Source organism: Onychostruthus taczanowskii, unplaced genomic scaffold (assembly GCF_017590055.1).
Source record: "Onychostruthus taczanowskii isolate IOZ18803 unplaced genomic scaffold, ASM1759005v1 scaffold49, whole genome shotgun sequence".
Taxonomy (NCBI): Eukaryota; Metazoa; Chordata; class Aves; order Passeriformes; family Passeridae; genus Onychostruthus; species Onychostruthus taczanowskii.
In genome coordinates, this window is record NW_024502458.1 from 2223046 (window position 1) to 2247947 (window position 24902).

Here is a 24902-nt window from a genome sequence, read left to right on the forward strand (position 1 = left end):
TAGAACATCTTGGAGTGTGGTTCATTGCAAGATGAAGCTGGGGAGGAGTTATTGCCATCTGGCTTGCCTGGGTGCAAGAAATGCATGTTTATGTTTTGGTAGAAAAGCTCTTTGCTATCATTTCACAAACAATATTCTAATGTCTTTGAAGCCAGAATGAATCTGTTGACCTAACAGATTGAGAAATAATTTCCTGTAGCAGAAAACTGCTTTTCCAGAGTCACGCTGAGGCACTGACTCAGGACCAATTAAGGCAGGATTCAGAAAGTGGATGGGACTGTCAGAAGGCTGAAAATTACCCCAACCATCCTTTCCCTTTTTTAATGGTCTTAACATGGGGGTTTTCTAAGGCCACTCACATCTGCTATGATGGCCATGAATGCATGTAAATGTCTTGCTCTACTAAATAATCTTGTGTGTCTCCTTCCTCTGATAAACTATTCCTTATCTCCTTACACCTTTCAGATCCTCACAGCAGAGTGTGCCTTACCTCAGCTGATCAGGACGACCCCCTCAGCTCTTACATCAATGCTAACTACATCAGGGTAAGAGCTCCATAGCCCAGTGTGTCTGCTCAGCCTCTGTTAATGTAAACAGAAATGCAACACATACTGGCTTTTAAATTTAGCCTTCTAGCTGATCTGATTGCTCTTCTCTCCTGCTTAGATTAGCTGAAATGCAAATCTCGAAGTGCACCTGTACAGATTCAGACTAGAAAGAAACCTACTTCTGCAGTTCTTGATGCAAAATTCCTTGTCAGCTAGCCTAACCAAGGCACTGGATAATCAGCCTGAATAAGGCTCATGACCTAGTCAGAGTCACCTCAAGTCTGTAGGGCACTCTTTGCTGGAATTATGTGAGTCTGTACTGTGCCTTTACTCCATGTGCACATGTGCAGGAGAGAGATGGAGAAGAGAGCTGGTACCATGGAGTCAGCATTTCATCCAGGATAGCTCTCTGGTTTTTTGAGAGCAAACCTTCAAGGTTATGGTGGACACCCCTGTTAAAGCTGATCTCTTGTTCTTTTGTTGGCAGGGCTATGGAGGAGAGGAAAAGGTATACATTGCTACTCAGGGACCGATAGTTAATACTGTCACTGACTTCTGGAGAATGGTGTGGCAGGAGCGTTCTCCCATCATTGTCATGATTACCAATATAGAAGAGATGAATGAGGTAATGCTGTTACATCCAGTCTATATTTTTATCTCTACTCCAACAGTTATTTTCAGCATAGACACTAGGCCAGCAAACAGAAGTTAGTTCAGTGGCCTGTGCAGTCAGAGCCAGCATTAAATTCTTCAGGCTCAGAGAAGATGTGGGCTTCTCCTTCGCTTCAGTTTACTGTGAGTCCTGTTTTGCTGTCTGACTTCTCCTGATGTTGGTTTTGCCATTTTCCTCTCCCAGCTGACCTGAAACCCCTCCTTACCCAGCTCTATCTGCAGGCAGCCTATGAAGTTCTTTCTGAAGGAATCAAAAGCAATAGTACCCCATAACTGCTAAGGCTGAATATCTTGACTCAGTAGAGTTGCTGCTGCTTTATCTTGCATTTATTACAATTTGATATTTACATGCACGTGTCATTGAGGAAGTACATGATTTCTGTATGATAATCAACAACTAGAACTGACTTGGGTATTGTGGACCTTCCCCTGAATGTGTCTAGGGAATGCTTATGAAATACTGAAATTAAGATGCTGAAATTTTCTATTTGCCACCATTTTTTACTTCCATAAATTACTTCCATAAATTAAACTGTAGTGATGTTTGTGCTAATCCACCTAAAGTGAATTCTTCTTTTTTTTTGCAGTTTGTAATACTGCAGCACTCCAGCTGTTCATTACTTACCTGCTGAAATCTTTCCCCCGTAGCAGAGTTGCAAGAACTTTGTGCCTGGGCTTCAGCTCACAGCCAGGTAGCTGAGCTCACATCTGCCTTTACTGGCAGTGTAAGATGTGAGAAAGTGGTCTGGGCATGTGTTGGACTCTGCATCCTCCTCTGCCATTAAGCAGCAAGGCTGGGTGGAGATATCCAAATGTTGTTTCTGAAGCTGCAGCACCATTGCATGTCAGACTTTTCCTTGAGAACAGATTAGTAATTTAGGTTAGAGATTTTTGTTTGGAGAAGAAGCTTTAGATGCTTAGAAGCCAAAGAATACGGGCATACATCCAGCATACAGACAGAGTTGTAATGGCTTATCTGCTAGCTGGAAGCTTAGTGCCCTCAATCATGCACGTGCACAGACCTTTAGCTTTTCATAGATATAAAGTAAATATGTTCATGTCTTTTTTTCAACTTCATTGAAAAAAGACATGAACAAGACTGACACAGAATTATGATGCTTTGCAAGTTAAAAATGGTCAGTTATTACAGCTGGCTCATTGGAAACATCCTGTCAAGAGTTGCTAATGCAAAACAACAAATTATGTTGCTGATCTGAATGCTTTAACTCAGGTTTTAAATTTGCACCTGCCTGTATCTGAGCAGCAGCACTGAAGCAATAACTTGCTCATTAATCAAAGTTGCCATTTTCTGGCACATTAAAATGTCGTGACATAGTCAGCACACCAGAATCTTTTGCAGACTTTGAGGTTTAAAGAAGACAAAGAAGAAATGCTGGTCCTGAATGACACGTCTGAAATGTTCTTCTACTATAGTTTTCATTACAAGATTGTATAACAGGAAGGCAAAATAACCTTTATGTCTGGATTGCCTCCTACCTGTACTGACCAAGTGTTTCAGCCCTCTTACCAGTCTTGGGAAGCAGTTCACTGCAGTGCTGATGCACTGTAGAACTTGCTACAGCCTCTATATCATAACAGAGCTGCTGAGTCTTTCCTGATACATTTTGTGTCAAAAATGTATCAATGACAGCAATCTTAGCCAAAAATACAAGATCCTGTCATGTAAACGTCTTCTATAGCCCCTCCATTATCTGCAACACTTCCATTCATAGATAAATAACAGGACTCAAAGTACATAATTTCAAACCCAGAAGTTTTGTTCAGCAATGATGCTAGTAAGAGAGACTTTGTATTCTTCCTCAGTGCAATACCTTCACTAATGTGAGTATTAAAAGCTCTGCACCTCAGCCCTCTGTCACTTCTAATCTGAACTGACAGACAGCCCCAGAAATGAGTGGGCAATCTTACTCCACTCCTTTAAGCAGAGCAGTGTCTGTGCTATTGATAGCTGGTAGTGCTCTTGACAATTTTTGCAGTGGATTCTGCAGTTTATGAGTAAAGGAAGAAAAACACAATCTGCATAAATAACTTTACAGAGACACAGTGGGCCACACTCCCAGTGGGTTATTAACTGATGTACTCTGCAGATGGAACAACACAGATTCTCCCACACAAAAATTTTGACTCAGTAACTTTGCAAGGTACTTTTCTGTTGTTAGTCTTCCATCTCAAGTGGAATTACGTTTGGTGGGGGAGAGAAAAATTATTCAACTTGTTTCCTCCAAGATTGTGTACAGCTGTGTAAAAGCAGAATCTTACAAGCATCATCTTTACTGAGGTTTGTTGAATAGCAGATACCTGCTCCCCTGTGATAATAACAGGAAACGCAGCCTAGGGCTGGGAGAGGTTCCAGGGAAAAAGCTGTGAAGGAAGGCATGTTGTGGCAGTTTTGTGTTCCCCTTGGGATGCCCTTTGCAGCTGCAGTGTGCCTGGAGCCCTGGGCTTTGTGGTTTCCAAAACCGTACCCCTAGGCGTAACCCTGGCCCTCGGCAGGAAACCCAGCTTCTTGCATTATCACAAGGCAGCCTTTTTCTCCAACTCTGCCTGATTCGTGTCGTTCCTTGTCCATGAACTAATTTGTGTACCATATTGAAATGCCTGTCTCTGCCTTTGTGTATTGATTAATTTAGAGAAACTGAATGCAAAACCACTGTCGTTTTTAGCCCTTCTTCCAGGATTAGAGGGGCCTACAAATTTGCACTGGCTTCTGTGTAGTGTTTCAGTACCACAGAGTAGATCTCCAAATGGACTATAGTTTCTGTGTTTCCAAGTGTTAGGTTGTCTTGGCTATATCTCTTACTGGTTTTTGGCAAAATCAAATGTAGTAGTCCAATCCCTCACAGCTACTGCTGCCTTTTAGTTCCCTATCTTTGAAAGGTTCTCACTGACATTCTTAAGTGGATTTTGGTACATAATCTATTTTCCCAATCATCCCCAGTCATGTTATTTTGTGCAAAAACATATGCAAATGATCATTTTATATTCAGATAGCATTGAGCCATTATAAAAAATAGAGAATCTGTATTTTGTGTTTCTACATCAGTATATATGCAGCACAGATATATTGGTAACTAGTGTATATTATACTAATCATTATTATCTCAAGAAAAAGATTAATTTAAAAACACAGCATATTGCCACCGGTCTCTCTAATGAACCTTCAAAATGCACATCAGTTGCATAAAGATAAATAGGGATGTGTGTATTTAAAAGCATTGGTTAGTAATTACTTGATTTGTGCATTTTTAATCAAGCAATCAGGCTATTATGGATGCAGCAAAAATCAGCTGAAATGTGGTCCCTGTTTAGTAAGTGAAAGCTTGTACTTATTATAGAAATGAAATTTATTCATATTCATCTATGCATGTGCTGTATTCAATTTCAGAGGAGAAAAAAGCCGAGCCTCCCTTGATACCTGCTTAACTGGATTTGTTTTATATTGCACACAGAAATGCACAGAATATTGGCCTGAGGAACAGGTCACCTATGAAGGAATAGAAATCACAGTTAACAGAGTCATACAAGCAGACGATTACCGTTTAAGGCTCATCACCCTAAAGGTAAATCATTCCAATGTACTTACAGTAGCTTAGCTGTCTAAACCTGTAAATGCAGATGTTCAGGGGGAGTTGTGTAGAAAGCTTCTGCACAGTGTAGTGCTGGGAAAAAACACCACTTTTCATTACTGAAGTCATCATAGCTTTGCCCTGTTCACCAGAATGAAAGTTACAGGAAAATAAGCAGTCAGAGGTTTAGGCTGCATGTGTACAGTCTGAAAGCCACCAGGCCAGTTGCAGTAGTATGGGGTTCAATGGGTGAGAAACCAGTGACTCATTCTGTGCTTTCATCCTCTGGGTTCATTGATCAGTTAAAATGAAATGTCAACTCACAGAGAGCTTCTTACTTTGTAAGGGTAGTTCTATATACCAGTAACCATTCTCTCATCTTGTGGATAGAAAGTTTTAGCACTGGTTTAATTTTTTAAGCACTTAGATACTACTTAATCTAAAGTACCAGAGTCCTATTTTACAACTCTTTTCATTGCTAGGTTCTAGAATATCAAGCTACATGTTTTAGTAACAGTCTGTTTACATAAACTTCATACGTCTTTCATCTGCCAGATCTACCCCGGCCTCAGTATAACATGACAAGTTCTTCTCAAGCTGGAAAACCTCCCCTTTTATCCAACCAGTTTCAAGTCTCTTCAGCCATATGCTAATGGGCAAAAAGCCAGCATATGACATCCCATGTCTGGATTCAGAGTGTAGAAAGTCTGTCACTCATGCTTTTGGCAAAGGCAGCAAGGAGAAAATCACAGTCCCTGACAAGTGGGAAGTGAAGAATATCTACGTGTTGCAGACTTGCAGCTCATCTGGTTTTGCTTTTCAGTTAGACAGTGGTTTTTGTTTTCAGTACTAGTGGGTCAATATCTCTTCCCTTCACCCCCCAAATGTCAGGATGTGAACTGCTGAGTTCTAGAGCTGAAATAAAGATTCCATTTAAGTTACCTTTCCCTAGAGCTGTACATTTGCCATTTAATGGCAGTAGTGGAGCAGCAGCTCTGAGCCATGCATACATTAAGTGACTTGGTAGTGAAAACTGGAAAAGCCATGAATTGACTTCAGTTTGCCCTTAAACAGGAGTGTTCAGAAACGTGTTATTACTCCATGCTTTATAGAGTCGACTGTCATTTTTCTCTCCATATAGGGGATAAGATTTGTCAGGTTTTGGGAATTTAGAAAAAACTCAAGCTAGAAGCAAGGCTTGTTTTCCGTTCTCAGAGAAAGTTGCCAGTATCTAGCCACTGAGTCATGATTTCAGCTACAGAATACGTGTTGGTAGACTTCAAACTGTCTGTTAAATCCTGCTTCCTCTGAGCTGTTCCCAAGTCTTCTCACTCTCAAGGAACCATCAGTAGAGAATATTTTGTTCAAGTCAAAGCAGAAGTGTACAGAACCACAAGTCAGGATGCTCCAAGCAGAAGCATAAAACTTTTAACACAGTAGACTAAAATAAAGGCATCCAGAGTTCATCACTAGAACTTTGTCTGTTTTCTGTTGCTGTCAACTAAATGATTTATGTAGTGATTCATGTTTTTCTTCAGATGACTTTTACTTTTTTCTCAGTGTTATTGACAACATTTTTATTATAATTTTTCACAACTGATTTAAGAATTGGGTGTTCATAACTTCTGTGACTCACACACAGTCACACATTCAAAAGCAACTGTGTTTCAGAGCAGTGTTGATCAGATTTACTGTAGTGAGCTTGAGTGTTATTCATGATAACTAGTTATGCTCTCTTAAAGTATTTTCTCCCTAGGATAAATAACCTAAGGCCAGACTTTGTGCTGTGATAGTAAGACTCTTTGTTCCTGAAGTGAGCTAGACACAGCCTTAAGGATCCTGTGGCTATGCTTCAGTGAGCACTTTAAACCCAGTGTAAGATGGAACAACATCTTAATGAAGCCAAGCCACCCTTTGTCCAGCTCTCTTGTTCTGACCTTTTTTCCATCTCCCATGTGCCCTCACAAGCGTTTGTGACTGTGTGCCAAGCCAAAGGGAGAAACTGATCCATCTGAAAATTAATCCATGTCAAGAAAGGAAAAAGATTTAACGTGATTGCGTTCACAATCTAGCTCACTGTGAAGCCGTACAAAAGCTCTGTCATCCAAAGAGAAGGATGGAAAATGCTCAACCACAGAATACTCTTAGCATCCTGTGACTGACAAGCATAAGGAGGGGCTTAGGAGTATACACGACAGAAACTATTTTCAGATTTTTGTACCTTGTTCTTCAGAAAAAGTTATATTTGTCTTCTTCTCTCTTCAACTCAGCCAGCCATGATTTGAAGGGAGGGTTGTGGAAGCTAACACTTCTGTTCTTGGACCTTTTGCAAACATTTGTTTTGCCCTGTGCCAGCTGGCTTGTGCAATGGCTGCAAGGGTAAGGCCAGTTCCCTGGGCACCATGTTACTATTCTGCACCTTTAGAAATCACACAGAAGGATATCACTCTGAACACACAAAATCAGAAGCTCACAGTGCTACTTGGCACTCCAAAAGGAAACAGCACATTTGCTATATTCATAACCATGCTGAGACAGAGAATCAGAATTTGTGTCTCTCAAAAAGACCTGGACTGAAGCTAGATACAATTCCCACCTTCCATACTGCCTCTGAATTTCTCACCATGTCCAAGAGAAGAGTAGAATTGACAGGAGACCGATATAAGTTGGTCTGTCAGAAGAGATAGGAAAATAAGCTCCCATCTCTCTCCCTCATCTATTTATCTAGCTATCAGAGACAGAGATATGGCTCCTGGCTCTCTGTCTGTCAAATACATTATGAAAGCAATTATGTCACAAGCACAGCTCTGGCTTTGCTGAATGAATCTGTCAAGAGGGAACAGACTGCCTGGAGTGTTTTGCACACAACTCTTGGCACTAAAAGAGCAGAATACTTTGTGGGGGGTGGAATTTTTGGTTTTTTTTCTTGTAAGGCAGTTTACTGAAGTGCAGTTATGATATTTGAAGTCCAGATTTTTGTGTTATGTGGCTTCCCATTTGGATATCTGTTCGATTTAGCATTCACATAATGGCTGGCGTTGGAAGGGACCACTGGAAATCAGCTGGTCCAACCTGCCTGCTACAGCAAGTTCCCTTAAAGCAGGTTGCATGCACTTGTGTCCAGGTGAGTCTTGAATATTCCAGAGAAAAGGACTCCACAAACTCTCTGAACAGCCTGTTTCAGTGCTCTGTCACCCTCAAAAACTTTTTCTTTGTATTCAGATGGAACTGAATATGCTCATTTTCTGTGTTTCAGTTTGCGCCCCTTGCCCTTGTCCTGTAGCCAAGCACTACAGAAAAGAGCCTTGACCCATCCTCTTGACACCCTCCCTTCAGATACTTACAGAATTTGATAAGGTGCCCTTTCAGTTTTGTCTCCTCCAAGCTAAACAGGCCCAGCTCCCTCTAAGTGAAGTGCTCCAGTGTCCTAATCATTTTCATGGCCCTCCACTGGACCCTCTCCAGTAGTGCCTTGTCTCTCTTGAGGTGGGGAGTCCTGAACTGGACACAGCACTCCAGGTGAGTCGAGTGCCCCCTCTCTAGGGCTGAGTAGAGAGGCAGGATCACCACTCACAACCTGACAGCACTGCTTTTCTTTATGCACCACGGAATACCTTTGGCCTCCTTGGTCACAAGAGCACTGCTGGCTTGTGGGCAGCTCGTTGTCCACCAGATCCTTCTCCACAAGGCTGCTTTCCAGCTGGTCAGATCCCACACTGTACTGGTGCTTGGGGTTATTCTTCTCCACGTGCAGGACCCTGCACTTGCCCGTGTTGAACTTCATCAGTTCCTCTCTGTCCAACTCTCCAGCCTGCCTAGGTCTCATGGAACAGCAGCACAGCTTTCTGGTGTGTCAGCCACTCCTCCTAGTTTTGTATCATCATCAAGAAAAGTGCTGAGGGTACTCTCTGCCCCTTCATCCAGGTCATTGATGAGTAAACTGAACAGTGCTGAACCCAGTACTGATCTCAGGGGAAGGCCACAGGCTATGGGCCTTCAACTGGGCTCTTTGCTGCAGATCACAGCCCTCGGAACCCATTCAGCCAGTTCTCAATACACCTCACTGTCCTCTCATCTAACTTATGCTTCTTGAGCTTACCTCATGAGGAGGTTACAGGAGACAGGGTCAAAAGCCCTGCTGAAGTCAAGATAGACAATATTCCTGCTCTCCCATCATCCACCCAGCCAGTCATACCGTCACAGGAACCTTTCAGATTGGTCAAGCTTGATTCCCCCTGGAAAATCCATGCAGAATACTCCCGATAACCTTTTCCTCTACATGTTTAGAGGTGATATGCAGGGTGAACTATTCAATTGCCATTTTAGGGATGGAACTGATGCTGACTGGTGTGTAGCCCCCTGGGTTCTCCCTCTTGCCATCTTTTTCAAGACTGGAGGGGCACTGGCTTTCTTTCAGTCTTCAGGCACCTCCCCTTTTCTCCATGATTTTCCCAAGATGATGGAGAGTGACTTGGGAATAATATCTGCCCGCTCCCTCAGCACTCATGGATAGATCCCATTGGGGCCCATGGATTTGTGGGTTTCAGGTTTACCTAAATGCTTTCTAACCAAGTGCTTATCAACCAAAGGAAAGTTGTCTTTTTCTCCAGAATTTCTTGCCCTCAGGGTCTGGGATTCCTGAGGGCCAGCATTGGCAATGAAGCCTGAAACAAAGAAGGCATTCAGTAACTCTGCCTTCTCTGTATCCTCCACCACCAGGGCTCCCACCTCATTCAGCAGTGGGGCTGCATTTTCCCTGCTCTTCCTTTTGTGACTGATGACTGGTGCAACTGAAGAAACTCTTCTTGTTGTCCTTGACATCCCTTGCCAGATTTAATTCCAAATGGGCTTTTAACCTTTCTTGTCACATCTCTGCATACTTTGACAACATTCCTATATTCCTCCCAAGTGCCATGTCCCTTTTTCCATATTCCATAAATTTCCTTCTTGTAGATTTTTGGGTTTTGGTGGATTTTTTTTTTTAAGCTTATTGGTCATCCATGCATGGCTCCTACCCTCTTTGCATGATTTCTTACCCAGAGGGTTGCACCAAAATTGAGCTTGGAGGAAGTGATGCTTGAATATTAACAAGCTGTTTTAGATTCACTGTCTTCCAGGGCCTTAACTCAAGGGATTCCTGCAATTAAGTCCTTGAAGGAATCAAAGTTATGTCTTCCAAAGTTCAGGCTTGTAATCCTACTTACTGCCCTTGCTCCTTCCATGTAGGATCCTCCACCATCTCTTGGTCACTGCAGCCAAGGCTGCCCACAACCTTCATGTGCCCACTCATGTACTTAACACAAGGTCACCTCTCCTTGTTGGCTCCTCCACCACCTGTGTCAAAAAGATCTCATCAGTGTTCTGCAGCAATCTCTGCACTGTGTGTACCCAGCCATCTTGTGTTTCCAGCAGATTGACTTAATCTCAGTCTTAAAGGGAAGGCCATGTTTCAGCATCAATTTTACAATGAGAAGTTCTTGTAAAACTGTTGTGATGTTTGTCTTAACTGGATTGCAGAAAGGAGAAGAAGTCAGAAACCTGAAACATTACTGGTACACGTCTTGGCCAGACCAGAAGACACCAGACCAGGCCCCTCCTCTGCTACAGCTAGTACTGGAAGTGGAAGAGGCCATGCAGAGCGCAGAGGAGAAGAATGCCCCAGTGATTGTTCACTGCAGGTAAATAAATGTTGTGTCTGAATTCCAAGGGCTTCTTTGCATACATTGACACAGTGCAGAGACTGCCACACTGGCCATAAGTCACACCTGTGAAATCTTGTCCAGTTGCTTCTGAAATGTGCTTGGAACTCCAAAGCTTTAATGACAATGATTTTCTATTACCAAGTGTTGCATTCAGATACAGGCTGAGTTGAACATAGAAGCTGGCAGTGGCTCAGTTACTTGTAAGAATAATTTCATTTCATTTGCCTTACCAGTAATATATGCCTTTAATTGTCTTTGAAGGGCCAAGTTAGCAAAGATTAACGTACATTAAGGGAAATTGAGTAGGAAAACACATGCAAGCAGACATATAATAGTATTAAATTTTAAGCACCAAACTCCCTGTTTTGTAGATTCCTTCTTTGTTGTTTTTTTTTTTCAAATAAATCATTATTAGGCCAAAGATGACAATTTAAATATAACACATAAATGAAAGAGTGACAAAGCTGGTTACAGCAAGTACTAATTAATAGTCAGGAAATGTATGCAGTTGATAGTAAAACTGAAGTATCAGTAAGAATCCCTGGCGAAGATGAAAGCTTCTTATATGGAAGGAGCACAGTCTTTACAGCGGTTTGATACCTGATGAAAAAATTGTAATTATCAATCAGAGCAGAATAAAAATAGATGAGGATAGGTACTTCTCCTCTGTCCTCAGAAAGAAGTGGGATGACGTACTTCTCATTTGTAGACGTGATGAACTATGTTCTTTTGCACTGCTATCTAGGGAGCGTGTTAAGCATCAGCAACCACTATTAAATCAGATATGCTTGTTGATTTTCACCCAAGAGTGGTTTAAAAAAGTTGGTTCACACACTCTAAACCATTAAAGTTTGGTATAAATGAATTGCAGTTCTTGGAAAATTGGAGAAGTTCCAGAGGTCTAAAAGGAAGCCCTGTTTTGCCAGTGTTTAGGAAGGTTAAATGTGATTATTTGAAAACTACAGTCTGTTCTCAAAACAGTTGTTCCAGGTAAATAGCAGAAAGCCTGATAAGAAATGCAGTTTATCTTGCCAAGGTAATCTTCCATCATTTCAATAACATACATTTTGCCAAATTTATTTTTGTATGTAATATTGCTTAATTTTGCATAATGTTTTCTAGGAAACAGCAGATGGTTGCTCTCCAAAAGCTATAGTAAATAGGTATTATACAATGAGCATGTTTTCAAAGAGCCTCTTGGCAGAAATGGTTGGTAGCCTGGTGTCATCACAGATCTGACTGTAAGCTAATATGGAGTAATCACTATTAAAATGCTCATGTGATACCACATGTCCGGTTTTTCTGCCTGTGTTTTAAAACAGGTGTGGAAAAATTTAGGCGAGTTCAGATGAAAATAAGAAATGGTTTGTAAGGAGGTCCTCTTTGTCTATGGAAATGTATGTGACTCTCTAGGAGCATCTTGAAGAACTATGGTATCTGCTGCTGGTTACTATGCCACTCCTGCTTCTCATGTTTGTTCTGTCCTCTTGTATGGTGTCATCCCCATGACACTGTAACAATCTGGGGATAAATGGAGCATTTTTATTTGAAAAAAAAAATACTAAGACACAAGGAGATAGGATTATGATGTGTTCTGTGTGGATAACGTGCCACCCAGTGCTGTCTCAGCCACTGAGAGACCTGCAGCTTGTCCTGGGACAAGTGCTGTTTCCTTTATCTAAAAATGGGTGGTTTTCCCTGCCTTTGTAAAACACTGAGGTGACAGGACAGTAAACAGTATCAGGAGCTGTGGTCTGTTTGGTTATGGTCAAGTGGAAGATGAAGGATTTGTGGGCAGCTGTGAACCGTGAACACCAATGTTGCTTGAATGTTTCTTGCCAGTGGTTTTGCATTACGATTTTCTCACAATGTAAATGAAAGCAGGATTTCCTGTAGTTGTGTCAAGTAATTATTCCTGAGTATGTTCACTTAATTACTTCATGCATAAGAAGGGCTTCCAGCATTTGCTGGTAGTTTGTTAGGTGATGAGAAGAATTCACAGCTTCTGTAGCACTGTGCCTTTGAAAATAAATTCAGTTCTGGTTAGATACAAAAGAGTTCAGGAAAATTGTAAGAAATTTTTTTGATGGTGAATTTGTTGTATTTTGCTCTAATTCAAATTACTAGATTTAAGGCCTGATCAGAAAATGGCATCACACTTACTATACCCCTGTTAGCTCTAATTATTTAAGCAAGAGTTGGAGGTTTTTTTATTCTACCTGTGAATGAAAATAGCTTCAAAGAAGCTGTTAAAATTGAGAATTTCAAAGCAAAGTTTGCCTTCAAAGCAAGACTTGCTGTCCAACCAAATCTTACTAAGAAATGCAGAAGCTTTTTTTCAATGACTAAGTGAGAGGTTCAACAACATATTGGTTCAATGAGTCTTCAATATTCCATTTTTAGCATTGCATCTGCAATGTTCACCCTTCTGCTGTGAGTGGCTCACACTTAATCATGTCATCCAGCAAAGTTGGTATCTTTTCCTAGTTATGGCTTTCCGTCTGGAAGCACCCAGCTGGCAAAGGTCAGAGGGACAAAAGGGATGATGTGGTCTGTGCTGCTTTAGTGGCAGTCATTTGACCAGAAAGTTCCAAAATCCTTCTGACATCTCCACTGCTCTTCCCTTCCTTAGTGCAGGCATCGGGAGGACTGGCTGCTTTATTGCCACAAGTGTCTGCTGTAAACAGCTGAAGAACGAAGGCATAGTTGACATTTTGCGAACAGCCTGCCAGTTACGGTTAGACAGGTAAGAAAGCCTGCTTCCTTTCCAGAAAAATAAAAAGCAAAAATGGTAATAGTTCCCTTTATTTAAGGAGAAGAATGTAAGAGGGGAAGAACAAACCTAAGTGGAGGACAGGAGAGAACATTCCTCTGACTTGTAATCTTTCCTGAGCAGTAAACCTTGCTGAACAGCCCTAGAGCTGATTTAGGTTCACAGCTGGCAATCAAAGTCTGCACAGCTGTCCATCTCCATGAAGCAAGGGATGACCTTTTACCAGCTGAGGAGTTGGCCCCATGTGTTCACACAGAAGCCAAGGCTCAAAGATCTGCTGTACTTCAGTTCAGAGCCATAGATCATCACTTTTTTCCCAGAAGGAGTAATGAAAATTTATCTTATATACTGGAGCTGTGAGCCATGGTGGGAGAGACATTGCCTGGGGAAGGAGAGTGCACAACCTGGAGTGTTTGCAGACATATTAAAAGAGCTGTGAAAATCTCCACAAATTCAATGGTTTCCAGTTAAGCATTTCTTAACACACCACCTTGAGTTTGATTATTAAGTAAACAGACTTGAATTTTGTAGCAGAGATGTTATTTTTCCTCTCCCACTGGTTTCAAGTGCCATCAAAACATGTCTCAGTTCTCTCTCTAATGATAATGATAAATGTAGTCGGGGGAAGAGATGTCACGAAAAACATACCAAAGATTTTTCTGAGGGAAAAAAAAGAACCTCAACCCCACGCTGAACTTTATTTCAGAGAAGAAATTATGCTCAGTGGGAGGCAAAAAATGAAATGCTTGCTGCCCTGCTGAGGCTCTGATAGACAGGGACCTGCAGGGGCTTAGAGATTTGGCTGTTTCAGTGGAATCTAGCCAGACAAGGGAAGGCTTCTTGAGAAAAAGAAAACCAGATTATGAATAGTGAGTGCTGATTATCCATGGTCCAGTTAAATATCTGTCTGGACATGAAATATCTTGTCTCTGTGACTAATGTTACACAGGAAAAACGCCACACAAATGAAGACTGAGGGCGCCTGCTTACAAGTATGTGTGATACAGCAGGCCAGGTGCAAATACTAGCTTTGAAGGGAGAGGGGAACTGGCAGTCACTCTAAGACTCTGAAGAAGGAAAATAATACTTAAAGGACACCATAGGGAGAAGGAAGACTGCAGGAACCTCTGTAGATGCCATGTAGCTCTCAGGAGTGGGATGGAGTAGATAAAAGCTATTTAAATGTCATGGGGTAAAATACTCAAGATGGAAAGCAGATCACCATCCTTCCTACAGAAAAGCATGATTTCTTTCAAGGACTGAAAAATAGGGCTTGTAGTCTCTTGGAAGTCATGCTGCCACCCACTCTCATTTTCACTAACTCCCCCCAAAATCTCCAGGAGTCTTCAAAACAGCATGAGAGGTTGAGACAGTGTCCGAGCAGCTATAAGAGGGAAGACTGTGTCTCCTCCTCTTGCCTGATGATTACTGTCTAGGATGGTAAGGAGTCATCAGGGACTTAGGGAAAGAAAGCTGAATGCAGACCAGAGTAGATGTCTGAAGGAATGCACCTCCCTGCTTTACACAGAAACAGAAAGGTTGGCATTAGCCCTGAGAACCGCCTTTGAGGTTGCCATGCACCCATGAGAGAGAACAAAGGGGTTTTTCCCTTCATTCCCTCACGAATCCCTTGGAAAAGTTCTGTGCACTGGGCTTTGCATTAGTGGCCAACAGATGGTTCTAAAATAACCTAGTATGACTAAGGGGAGGAAGTAATAATTCCTGCATCCTTCCCACAGTGCTGAGAGACATTTGCTGTCATTGCCCACAATGCAACTCAGATTTCAAAGGTTTATTTTGCAAATAGGGGTGAAAACATAATTCTGTGCCAAAGCCTGGACAGCAAGCACGTCATGGTGTGCATATGTGTGGCAAGGGAGGAAGCCACCACATAGCAGGAAACTGGATAAAAAGGACAATAATTTCCTGTGGTCTGAATCTCAGGGGACACCCTGGTGCTTCCGCTGCTACAACTTCAGGGTGCAACCCCACTGTTTATGGAACTTCTTGGGGAGAAATTGTCAGATACAACTAATGCTCCTTGTGTGTTACAGTCTGACATAGATATATTTCAGTGCTGTGTGGAGCACAGAGGGACTCGGAAACAAATCAACTGTGAGCTTGTATTAAGGAGAGCAGATGGGGAGGAGATGCTCAGCTAGGAAATTTATTTTTTTTTAGAAACACAGTGTTTGTTTCTCACCTTTGCTAGATGATGAGAGGTTAGAGAATAGGTCCCTGCCCTTCCCTGCTCATTGTTAAGTGTTATTTCAAGCAGCTGCTTAACAAAATAAATGCAAGGGGCTGAAGGACAAGGCTGTCTTTCCTGCTTATCTCTCCTTTACTGGTATGGCTGCTGTGTGACCCATAATGGTTAAGTTGGACCCCATATAAAAGGGCTGTCCCCAAGGAGAGTGCTAGGAGTCTGCTACCCATTTGGCTTAGAGGAAGCAACTTTTCATTCATGTCCTCTGGTGAGGTTTCTAAGGGAATGCACCACATATGCTCTTCTCAGACTTGACACAGTCTGGTTGGCTCCAGTCACCTGTGGGTTCCCATGTTCCTCAGCTCCCCTTGTCATTTCAGCCTCCCTTTGGCATGGTGCTGCCAGCATCCGTGCACCAGCACCAGTGCTGGCATAATTCTGTGTACACTTTCTGTGAGCTTCAGATATAAGTTTCAATTGTCTTCATAATGGATTGTCAAGAGATCATATCACTTTTGATGGTACTCTTAGCAAAATTTCAAATGTTAGTAGAATCTGCTTAAAATTAACAACTTCATCCTAATTGGTTTTGTTCATTTCTGTCTGTCTGTGTAGTGCTTATATGTTGGTTAATGTGCTACTTGCAGAAATACACAGGCTAATGACACATGGAAAATAAAGTACTTCACTCCTGCTTGCATTTCCTTTCAGGCTTTCAGTTTTAAAGAGAACATTAAAAGCTGAAAAATAAGCTGAACCAAAACAGGTTACTGTGTTAAGGGATATTTTGCTATCAGGGTGTGCATAGCAGTAAACTCAGTTACAAATCTGAGTTGTCCTTTCTAAAGTAACATTGTGTGCTCCAAAATCCTGATGGCCATCCCTAGTTCTGTGGCTAACTTGCCAAAAGCTTGATGTGGGGTGGCACAGAGGAAAGAATCCTCATTGCAGAATGGGAAAATTGCATCAGTTGTCTGGGCTGGCGTGGCTTGACCTGGCCTGGCCCTCTTTGGTCCCAAATTCGGTCCCTAGTGCAGCTGTGCAGTCTTGGATAAGCTGCTTCCCCTCTTTATTCCCCTGCTCCCATCTATCTCTGTAGGGCTTTGGGGTGGGAATTACTTTTCACAGAAAGGTTCTTGGAATACAGGTGCTCAGGTAAGATAAGAGTAAATGATGATGGTGATGCTTTCCTGGAGGGGAGCCTCTGCCAAGGAAAATAAATGAAGGTAAAGCCCATTCCTGTTCTCACTACCTTCTGTTCCTTGCTCAGCAGACACTTTCAAAATGGAAGTCGAGGTCAGACTTGAAGCTGGTTGCAATCAAAGGGCACCTCTCACTCATTTCAGAAAACTTTGGAATGGATCTTTGGTGTGAAGCACAAGCTTCATGTTAGCTGTGCTATTTCCTCACGTGTTTGCAAGTAATAAGACTGCTGTTTCCCTCCCCTTTTCTTCTTGCCTTTCAGGGGAGGAATGATCCAGACTTGTGAACAGTATCAATTTGTGCATCATGTCATGAGCTTGTACGGAAAGCAGCTTTCTAGAGCAGCAGAAGAATAAGTGTTCATGATATTCCTAAAGGCTAAGTCCAGGAGAACTTTTGACAGCGCTCAGATATATTTCAGATCTGATAAGAGACACATGGTAACCTGGCTGTCTTAGCTGGAAAGATATTATTTTACTTTGTATTGCTTTTATGCTCTTGTTTGCATTGACATTAAAGAGCTGAGGTACGCCTTGTCTTAAACATATGTGACAGGACGTAATCTTCACCAAAAAAAGGCTTATTTATACTGTAAATAATTATAGTAGCTTCATTTGTTACAAAAGCAAGAAAAAAAAAAAAACAGAAAAAGATCCACTGTCTTCAGTTTGTTCTTTTTAAAAAGTTCATTGCTAATATATCCAAATACAGTGTGAAACTTTTTGAATTGTCATGCTGAAATGTGCCGTATGTTGACTAAGCTTGAAAGTAAATTTTTGCCTCTTTCTGATTGTTTTTACATCTAAAATTACCGAATACTGTGTGTATCATAAACCTTCTGAGACTCTGCATTGAAAGACTCAAGTAGATTTGCATTGAAATGATGTTTCACACATCATGTTTGCTTGTTTATTTTTTCTAAAGCAGTCCACTACCAGTATTGTCAGAACTAAGGGGGAAACAAGATTTCAATGACGTGAGTCAAATTCTTGCCTCAAATTCTTACCAGCAGTGTACCCCAGTGTCATCACAGTGGGGTCAATCTGAGTAGACATTAATCTGAAGATTAGTTCTTCGTGCTTTACCTTTTCTTTGTCAATATTTGGGCATCGTAGTCATCTGGCAAGCAGATTGTATTTCTGCAAATAGTTTCTATTTTTATGTAGAATAGAATTTCTCCTGAAATCTGAGATTTAAAATCAGGTGAGGAATTTTTTTAGTTCATCTTTATTAAAAATCTAATAATAAAATCACTTTTATTCTATGAATTTATACTTGTTTCAAAGTTTTGAGGGTAACCATGTGTCCAGTGCCTGTTAAAATTAATGCAAATCCTAAAGGTAGCTAAAAAAAAAAAAAGCAGTGTGAACTTGTTGGCTGCTTTGTGAGAAATTTGCCCTCAAACCAAATTTAGACAATAATTAGCCCATTCTAACCACTGGTCCTGGCAACAGTGTTTCCTTTCCAATAATAAAGACTGCTGCCTGTCCTTTTTGGTTTGGACTTCAATCAGGCTGGGAAGATTGTAGTTTGTGTTTAATACTTAGAGGTGAGCACACAGTGCTTTGCTGAGCAGAGAGAAATGGAGGTACGCAGGATCCTTAATATGAAAGATGAGTGTTTTGTGAATAGAAGCTCTGATGACCTACTAAAAATATATTTGTTTCTCTTTATTTGTAACAATAACCAAAACCCACTGTTTCTATTAGTGCAGAAGATTCTGAGAATTTACTGCACTTCCTAATCAGGAGAAGGTAAAGCAGCTCTCAGAACAATAAGGGCTGATCCTGCTCCCACTGATGTTTTGCCATTGACGTCAGCAGGTGCAGGGTAAGGCCTGAAATGTTATGCCTACAACTTCATCACTGTGGGGAAAAAGTTTCCCAATATTTCAGTACGCATCTTTGTGTTTATTCTGTATCCATGAACCTGTAAAAATCCTGTCTGCAGGGTTTGCATGAATGTGTGGCAAAATGTGTTATCTTTAAACCACTTAATTTTATTGCTGTATTTAAAATATTTCCTTCAGTGAGAAGCTAGCAGAAAGAACTGGCATTCTTTTTTAAAATACTGGTGATAGTCTTTAAAGAGAGCAATAAACTTAAGCTTTTGAGCATAACATGACTGTTATTTTTATGTAAATCTTGATAGCTATATTCTCTGTGCTACCAACTTCTTCGAAGGGGTAACACTATTCCATCTAAGCACTCCTTAAAAATAACAAAATAACCACTGATATTTTGGTTAATACTGAAAGTGGAACTCCCTATAAATATTTTTCAGCTTTTCAGTGCCCTTCCATGTCAAAACTGACTCAGTGAATAAAACTACTTGCTCTGTCATCAGCTTCCCATGCATCTGCCAAAGAGTGCTTGTTGGTTGGAGGGCAGTGTGCATCTAGGAGGTAAGTTCAACACATAAATTGCCTCCTGCACAAGGAGATTTTCTAGAGAATAACTTTATGGCAAGCAAGGTAAAAAGGGCTCTAAGATACTGACCTTGAGGTCCTTGCACAGATCCTCAGCAGGTGTTAGTTGGCAGTGCTTCACTGACTTGAGTAGATGTGAATGATTTACGACAATGAAGGAAATCTGGCCTGCTGTCCACTCCCGTTCTACACATGTGGAATGTCCTGAGAGTGTGGTTGTTGATAAAATCAGGTTGTTTGGCATCAATTCAGTGCTACAGGGCACATATCAGCCTCGTTGCATGTTCTGGTGATGAGGGCTGCACTGCTGCCACCTCGTACCAGGCAAGAGCAATACCACTTGGTCAGGATCAAAATATTCAAATGCCTCTTAAAGTGTTATTTTGTCTAACAGATGTGGAGCTTATCCTCCTATTTACTCTCTGGCCTTATCATAATTAACATATTTCTGTCTCTTTTTTTCTTTACTTTTTTTAAAAATAGAATTTGAGATCTGAAGGACCTTTTATCAGCTGTTCTGATCTCTTCTGGCAGCAGAGGTAGTCTTAAGTGCTTAAGATTAGCAGAAAGGAGCTCTGGCCGTGTGCAAGCACTTGAGATGAGTGGGACTGCTGCTTCTGTAATCAGTGTGTTTGAAACTGAGCGTAGGAGCTAAGCTATGTCTCTGGCTAATCTTTTTACTCCTTCTCTATTAAATGAAAATTCCAAGCATACTGCATCCTCTCTCTCCTGCTCAGTGCCCAGGATTCTCTGTACTAGAGACCACAGCATTAGTACCTACAACACAGTTGTTTCCCAGAGGACTGAATTCCTCTCTCCAGGTGGGTAAAAATATAACAAACATGAGATGATTTTATTTAGAACCAACTGTGATGTCTTCTGTTTGATAAGCTTTTTCACACTTTGAACAGGCCAGAGCCTAGCTCAGTGCCTTGGTTGTTTGCTGGTCATTGGGTCTATTTGGTCACTACACTTAAGCAGTTCTATCCTGTTTCTCTTTCTGACTAATGGCACATTCTGTCCTTGTGCAGGTAGTTTGAGATCAGCAGATGCCAAAGTTATGTGAAAACAAAAACTAAGATTGCACTTGAGTGTAAGGGCTGTCCCCAGATAAAGCACGACTCACTCTATGAAGGATCAAGATAAAGATGACTTAATCAAATTATTCTTAAATGTCAACTATCTAGTAGTCATTTAGGGAAGAGAACTGCATTTCTTCCAAGACTTTCAAAAGTATCTATTTATTCTGGACTTTTCTTCTGTAATTAGTCTAAAATGGAAAAATCTTAACGTGTGAATTTGCAGTTGCAAAATGAACTTGCGAATGAAGACAGGCAAACCTGTCTTCAGTGGTTCCTGTCACTTCCCTGCTGTCTCCTCAGAAGTGGAATTGTGCAGCTTGCACATAGATGGTCAGGCCTTATGGATTTGCTATGGAGGAAAAACAAAACACTTTTCCTGAAGTCCCTGGAGAAAACCTTTTTTCTTCTGCTGAGTCTGTAGATGAGTATTTCCTGGTGTCCAGAAGAGTGACTGTCACCTTAGGATAAAGTAAAGCAGCCAAAGGAAGCTTTTTTCCCTGCAAGTTAAAAAAATTCTCCATTCAAAAGCACAGAAGAAATAGGTGAATGAAAGCAGCATTTGCAGCTTTGGCATAAGGTACAGGCAGTCAAAGATCTGCATGATCTAGACAACACAAGCATTGATTTCTAGTGCCTCAACGTGAATTTCACATATTCACGAAGAAGTTAATTTCTTCAATTACATGCAAGGAAGGAGAAGAATCCACTCTCATTTGAGCACTGATAGAGGTCAGGCTCCAGCACCTGAACACAACAGATGCTACCTTCTTGTGGCATGGTGTGAAAGTCACAGAAGGGGTTATGATTAGACCTGCCCAAGCTTTTGGGCCATGTAATACCCAGCAGGGCAGCAGTGTCAGGTTTACTCAGATGATTGCAAAGCTGAATGAAGAAAGAGACTGAATTACTTACTCAGAATTAAAAGCCATATTGGCACCAGAGCTGGCAATATGGCTCTGAACATTTGAGAACATAAAGCTTAAACAGTCTGGCAAAGGACTTGGTATTGCAATTCCTGGCCCTTTCTCTCAGCTGGACCATGCTACTCAACTTGTGTTCCCTCTTGGTTCTTTATCTCTTATCTGCCTGTTGCTGTTTATGCTTTAAATAGAATTAAATAAGTCAACTTTCTTGCACTACTGTTAACCCAATATGTTGATAGCCAGTGTTTTCCAGAAATCATCTCTTTCCTTGGACAGAGCCTGTCTTACTAGACACCCTTCAGTGGGCTCAACCTCTTGTACATAGATCTTCATCTCAGACTTTTGGGTGTATAAATCTGCAGTTATGTGCATCTTACTAATGGCATTTCTCCATTGAGAAAAAGTTGTGTTTGCCTGAGTTAAAGCTTTTTATTTGTCTGACCTTCGCTCCCCTATTTCCAGTACCAGGTGCAACTTTCCTCTGAAAAGCCAAAGGCAATATTTCCATGGATCACAGGGGGAAAATCCTGCATAGATCTCCTTTGCATGTTTAGCTTGTTTGCCTCTGAAATGGACACAAGGAAATATGTCAAGAATTAAGTCAAAACAGATAATGCACAATGGAAACCTTCTTTTGTAAATTAGCTTTGGCTCCTTCTATCTCAAAAGAAGGAAAGCCATGTGTGATTTTACCACATCCACTGTTGTCTTCTTGGTATATAGGATGTTGTGAAGAGTACAGAAAGCAAACACTCAGCACAAAGATCAGGGTGTCAGTTTGGATCGGTGGGAGGAATTGGATTGCATTGGCAATATTTTGGTTTTTGTTGGGGAAAAGACAGCTTTCAGTCCAGAAAGCAGGTTTCTCTGTAGCTAAGTTGGGCTCTTGTTCCTGAAGTGGAATACTGAAGACATAAGTGAAGGTTGGTTTCTTCGTGCATTTATTAAACAAGCAATAGATAACACCTTATCTACTTCACTACGTGACCAGTCCCATTTCCACGCACTTCTGATTTGATCTGTGTTAATAGAACACGAGCTTCCAGACAAGCCACAAGCTGGAAGAGCACAGAGTGTCTGCCTTGCTGGATTCCTTCTTTAGCCTGTGAAACAGCATATGTTTGTTTTGGCTGTCTGAATGTGGTATTTTTTGCTTACTGGAAAGGCTGACAGCCTCTGCACCGTTTTTTCTTGTTTTTTGTTAAACTTTTCACCTTCTTCTTTCTTTCCTAGAGATTAGCAGAAATCACCTAAAAATCATCAGGAAAAGGTGGTATATTCTTGGAGGGGAATGGGAGGCTAGAGTTCCAGAGTTTAGCCATAAATTTATTCTCATCAACCTGTGGAAGTTGGCTAGATTTTTCTGTTCTTTGGTTTACTCAGTTCCTGTGTTTTGCAGAGCATAACCCAGGTGCCTCCTGCACTAGACTCCCCTTTACACTGAATTTAACATAAATATGGAGTAGAAAACAACATTCTGTTCCAAACAGAAATCAAGTGAGGTCAGTTAAGCAGTTTATTGCCACTATACCTTGTTAAGCCTTTGTTGCAAGCAAGGTAGGTAGTTTGTGTCCTGCAGAATGGATTGGTCTTATCCACCTAAAACAATCTCCTGCACTATGTCAGCAATGCTGTGGTTAAGACAAGTGAAATTAAAAAAACCTAAATACACTGAGCTGTGTAAATAAAGTACCCTTCCCATGGGAATTAAGACTTAATGGGAATTAAGTCCTCCATATGAAGAAGTGGAGCAGAATCTTAGACTTATTAAGGAATAGAAGAAAGCTGATTAAAGAATGGTCTCCAATGCTGATTTTCTAAAGCACAGAGTCCCAGCTTAAGTAACTGAATGAACTGGCTGGACTTGGAAATGAGAGAAAGTGTTGCATATATAATTTTAAAATAAACAAAGCTAAAGCCTAGAGGTGTGAAAGCAGCACTGGGGAATGACTTTAACATCAAAGCAGGATTTTTTGAATGTTTAACTATTTGAAACCTGGACCCAAGTATTTTGGTTTTTTCATGGAAAAAAAAAAAAAAAAAAAAAAACCTGTTAAATTATTTCATGGACTGCCTTTGATCAAAGTTTTGAAATGGTGTCAAAAGCAATCATGAGAAAACCTGGGATTGGGGAGGTAATGTTTATTTTTAAATAAAAAGGTATCTTTTTGACCTACAGAAGGTTTACTCCTTTTAGCGTCATGCTTGAAGTTTTATCACCCTGTGATTCCAAGAATGAGAAAGTGCTGAAGCCAGTGTAAAGGATGTAACAACACAGCCCACAAGAGGCCAGTATGGATTTAAATTTTGAACTAATTTTAAAGCTGTATTCAAAGCAGTGTAAAAGGACCCAGGCATCTTCCTAGGTATGCAACAAGCTACACCACTTCATGTGAGCTGAGGGGTGCAGAAAGGTCAATAATGGTTGTGAAAGCTCCAGTGGTAGGAATAACCAGGACCTTATCAGATGGGATAAAAAGGTAACTTTTACCTAAACATATTCTCAAGAATGTCATAATACTTTGTGTTCTGTGGCTGTGGTCAGGCAGGGTGGAAGTTGGCTGTGTGAGTCCAGTACCTTTAGACTTATATCTGCTTTGCTTTTCCTTTCCTTCCCTTACAAAGAAAGCAACTTTGTGAAGTATCACTCCAAAGTGTAATTTTCACCTTCAAAAAACTCCGTGGCCTGGGATGAAAATTTTGATCAGACAATAAAAATCTAAGTAAATGGAATTGCATTTTTGAGGTGAAAGGAGGAACTGTAAAGGTGATTGGATGGCTTTTAAGCCATGTCACTATACCTTTTATAGTATTTGTAAATCCAATCTGAAGGCAGAGCAGAGGAACAGTGAGCCAAGCAGCATCCTGCATCCCTTCTCATTTTAGCACTGGGTGCTGCTGCTGTGAATTTGCCTCACAGTGGCTGAGGGGCAAATCCACAGCGTTTTTTTCAAGTGCCTCTGGGTGTAGGGTAATATCTCTTCTCTTCTCTTCCTAACCAGCCCAAATCAGTGCTGCCACCAACACCCATGACCATTGGTACATACACAGGAGTGAAGGGGTGAGAACAGGACAGTGAGAGAAGGTGGCAGAGGGGACGGGAGCACCTTTGGGGAGACCAGGCATAAGGAGACAGAGTATTTGTGTATCATGCAGGCAGCCTGGTGGCAAAAGCCAGCTCAGCATGGAGATCAGGGTATATATATCCTGTTAAGGAAAAGGATCCCTTTGGGGGGATGTCCGAAACAGAGCACTTTTGGCATATCTGTAATTCCTGCTGGCAACAAAGCAAACTCTCAAGGTCATATGGTCTTAACATTGTCTTTCCTGTGGGCTGTATCTTCTAGGTTGCCATGCATAATCCTAATTTTATCATTTGTGCCCCCAAATCTCGAGAAGGCTTTTGAGTTGATTTTCTTCTGCCCCAAGATCTTTCAGCAGCATAAACAACTGTGTCAGAGGCTACAATCCCTTACTGCATGTCTTGTCACAGAACAATTTTTAAAACCAAAGAGTTGCAGTTTGCAGATGACTAATACTCATCCCTCAGGGACAACAATCAAATAGCCCAGTTTCCCCAAACTGCCCTTCACACATGGACCAATCTTGGATTATCTTAGCTTAAAGCAGCCTTCTTACTATCTTGTCACTACAGGAGGACAGTGACACTGTTCCCAGCCACATCCACTGGGAGCAGGTAGTGCACATGCTCTTGTGGAATTCACAAAGCCCTCTGTATGTGATACACTTAGGAGAGGTGGGGAGGTCCTTGGTTAGA

At 41.3% G+C, this 24902-nt stretch overlaps 1 protein-coding gene across 1 annotated transcript in view; it reads left to right on the forward strand.

Annotated features, from left to right (window-relative positions):
* The window catches only part of PTPN5 (protein tyrosine phosphatase non-receptor type 5), a 75468-nt gene extending 58379 nt beyond the window's left edge, over nucleotides 1-17089 (forward strand). The window contains exons 9-14 of the mRNA XM_041415072.1: nucleotides 466-545; nucleotides 1036-1173; nucleotides 4691-4801; nucleotides 10325-10485; nucleotides 13142-13255; nucleotides 16954-17089. Of these exons, the coding sequence (XP_041271006.1) occupies nucleotides 466-545; nucleotides 1036-1173; nucleotides 4691-4801; nucleotides 10325-10485; nucleotides 13142-13255; nucleotides 16954-17047 (698 nt within the window). The 3' untranslated portion in view covers nucleotides 17048-17089. The remainder of the gene's footprint in view (nucleotides 1-465; nucleotides 546-1035; nucleotides 1174-4690; nucleotides 4802-10324; nucleotides 10486-13141; nucleotides 13256-16953) is intronic.
* Nucleotides 17090-24902: the final 7813 nt, after the last annotated feature.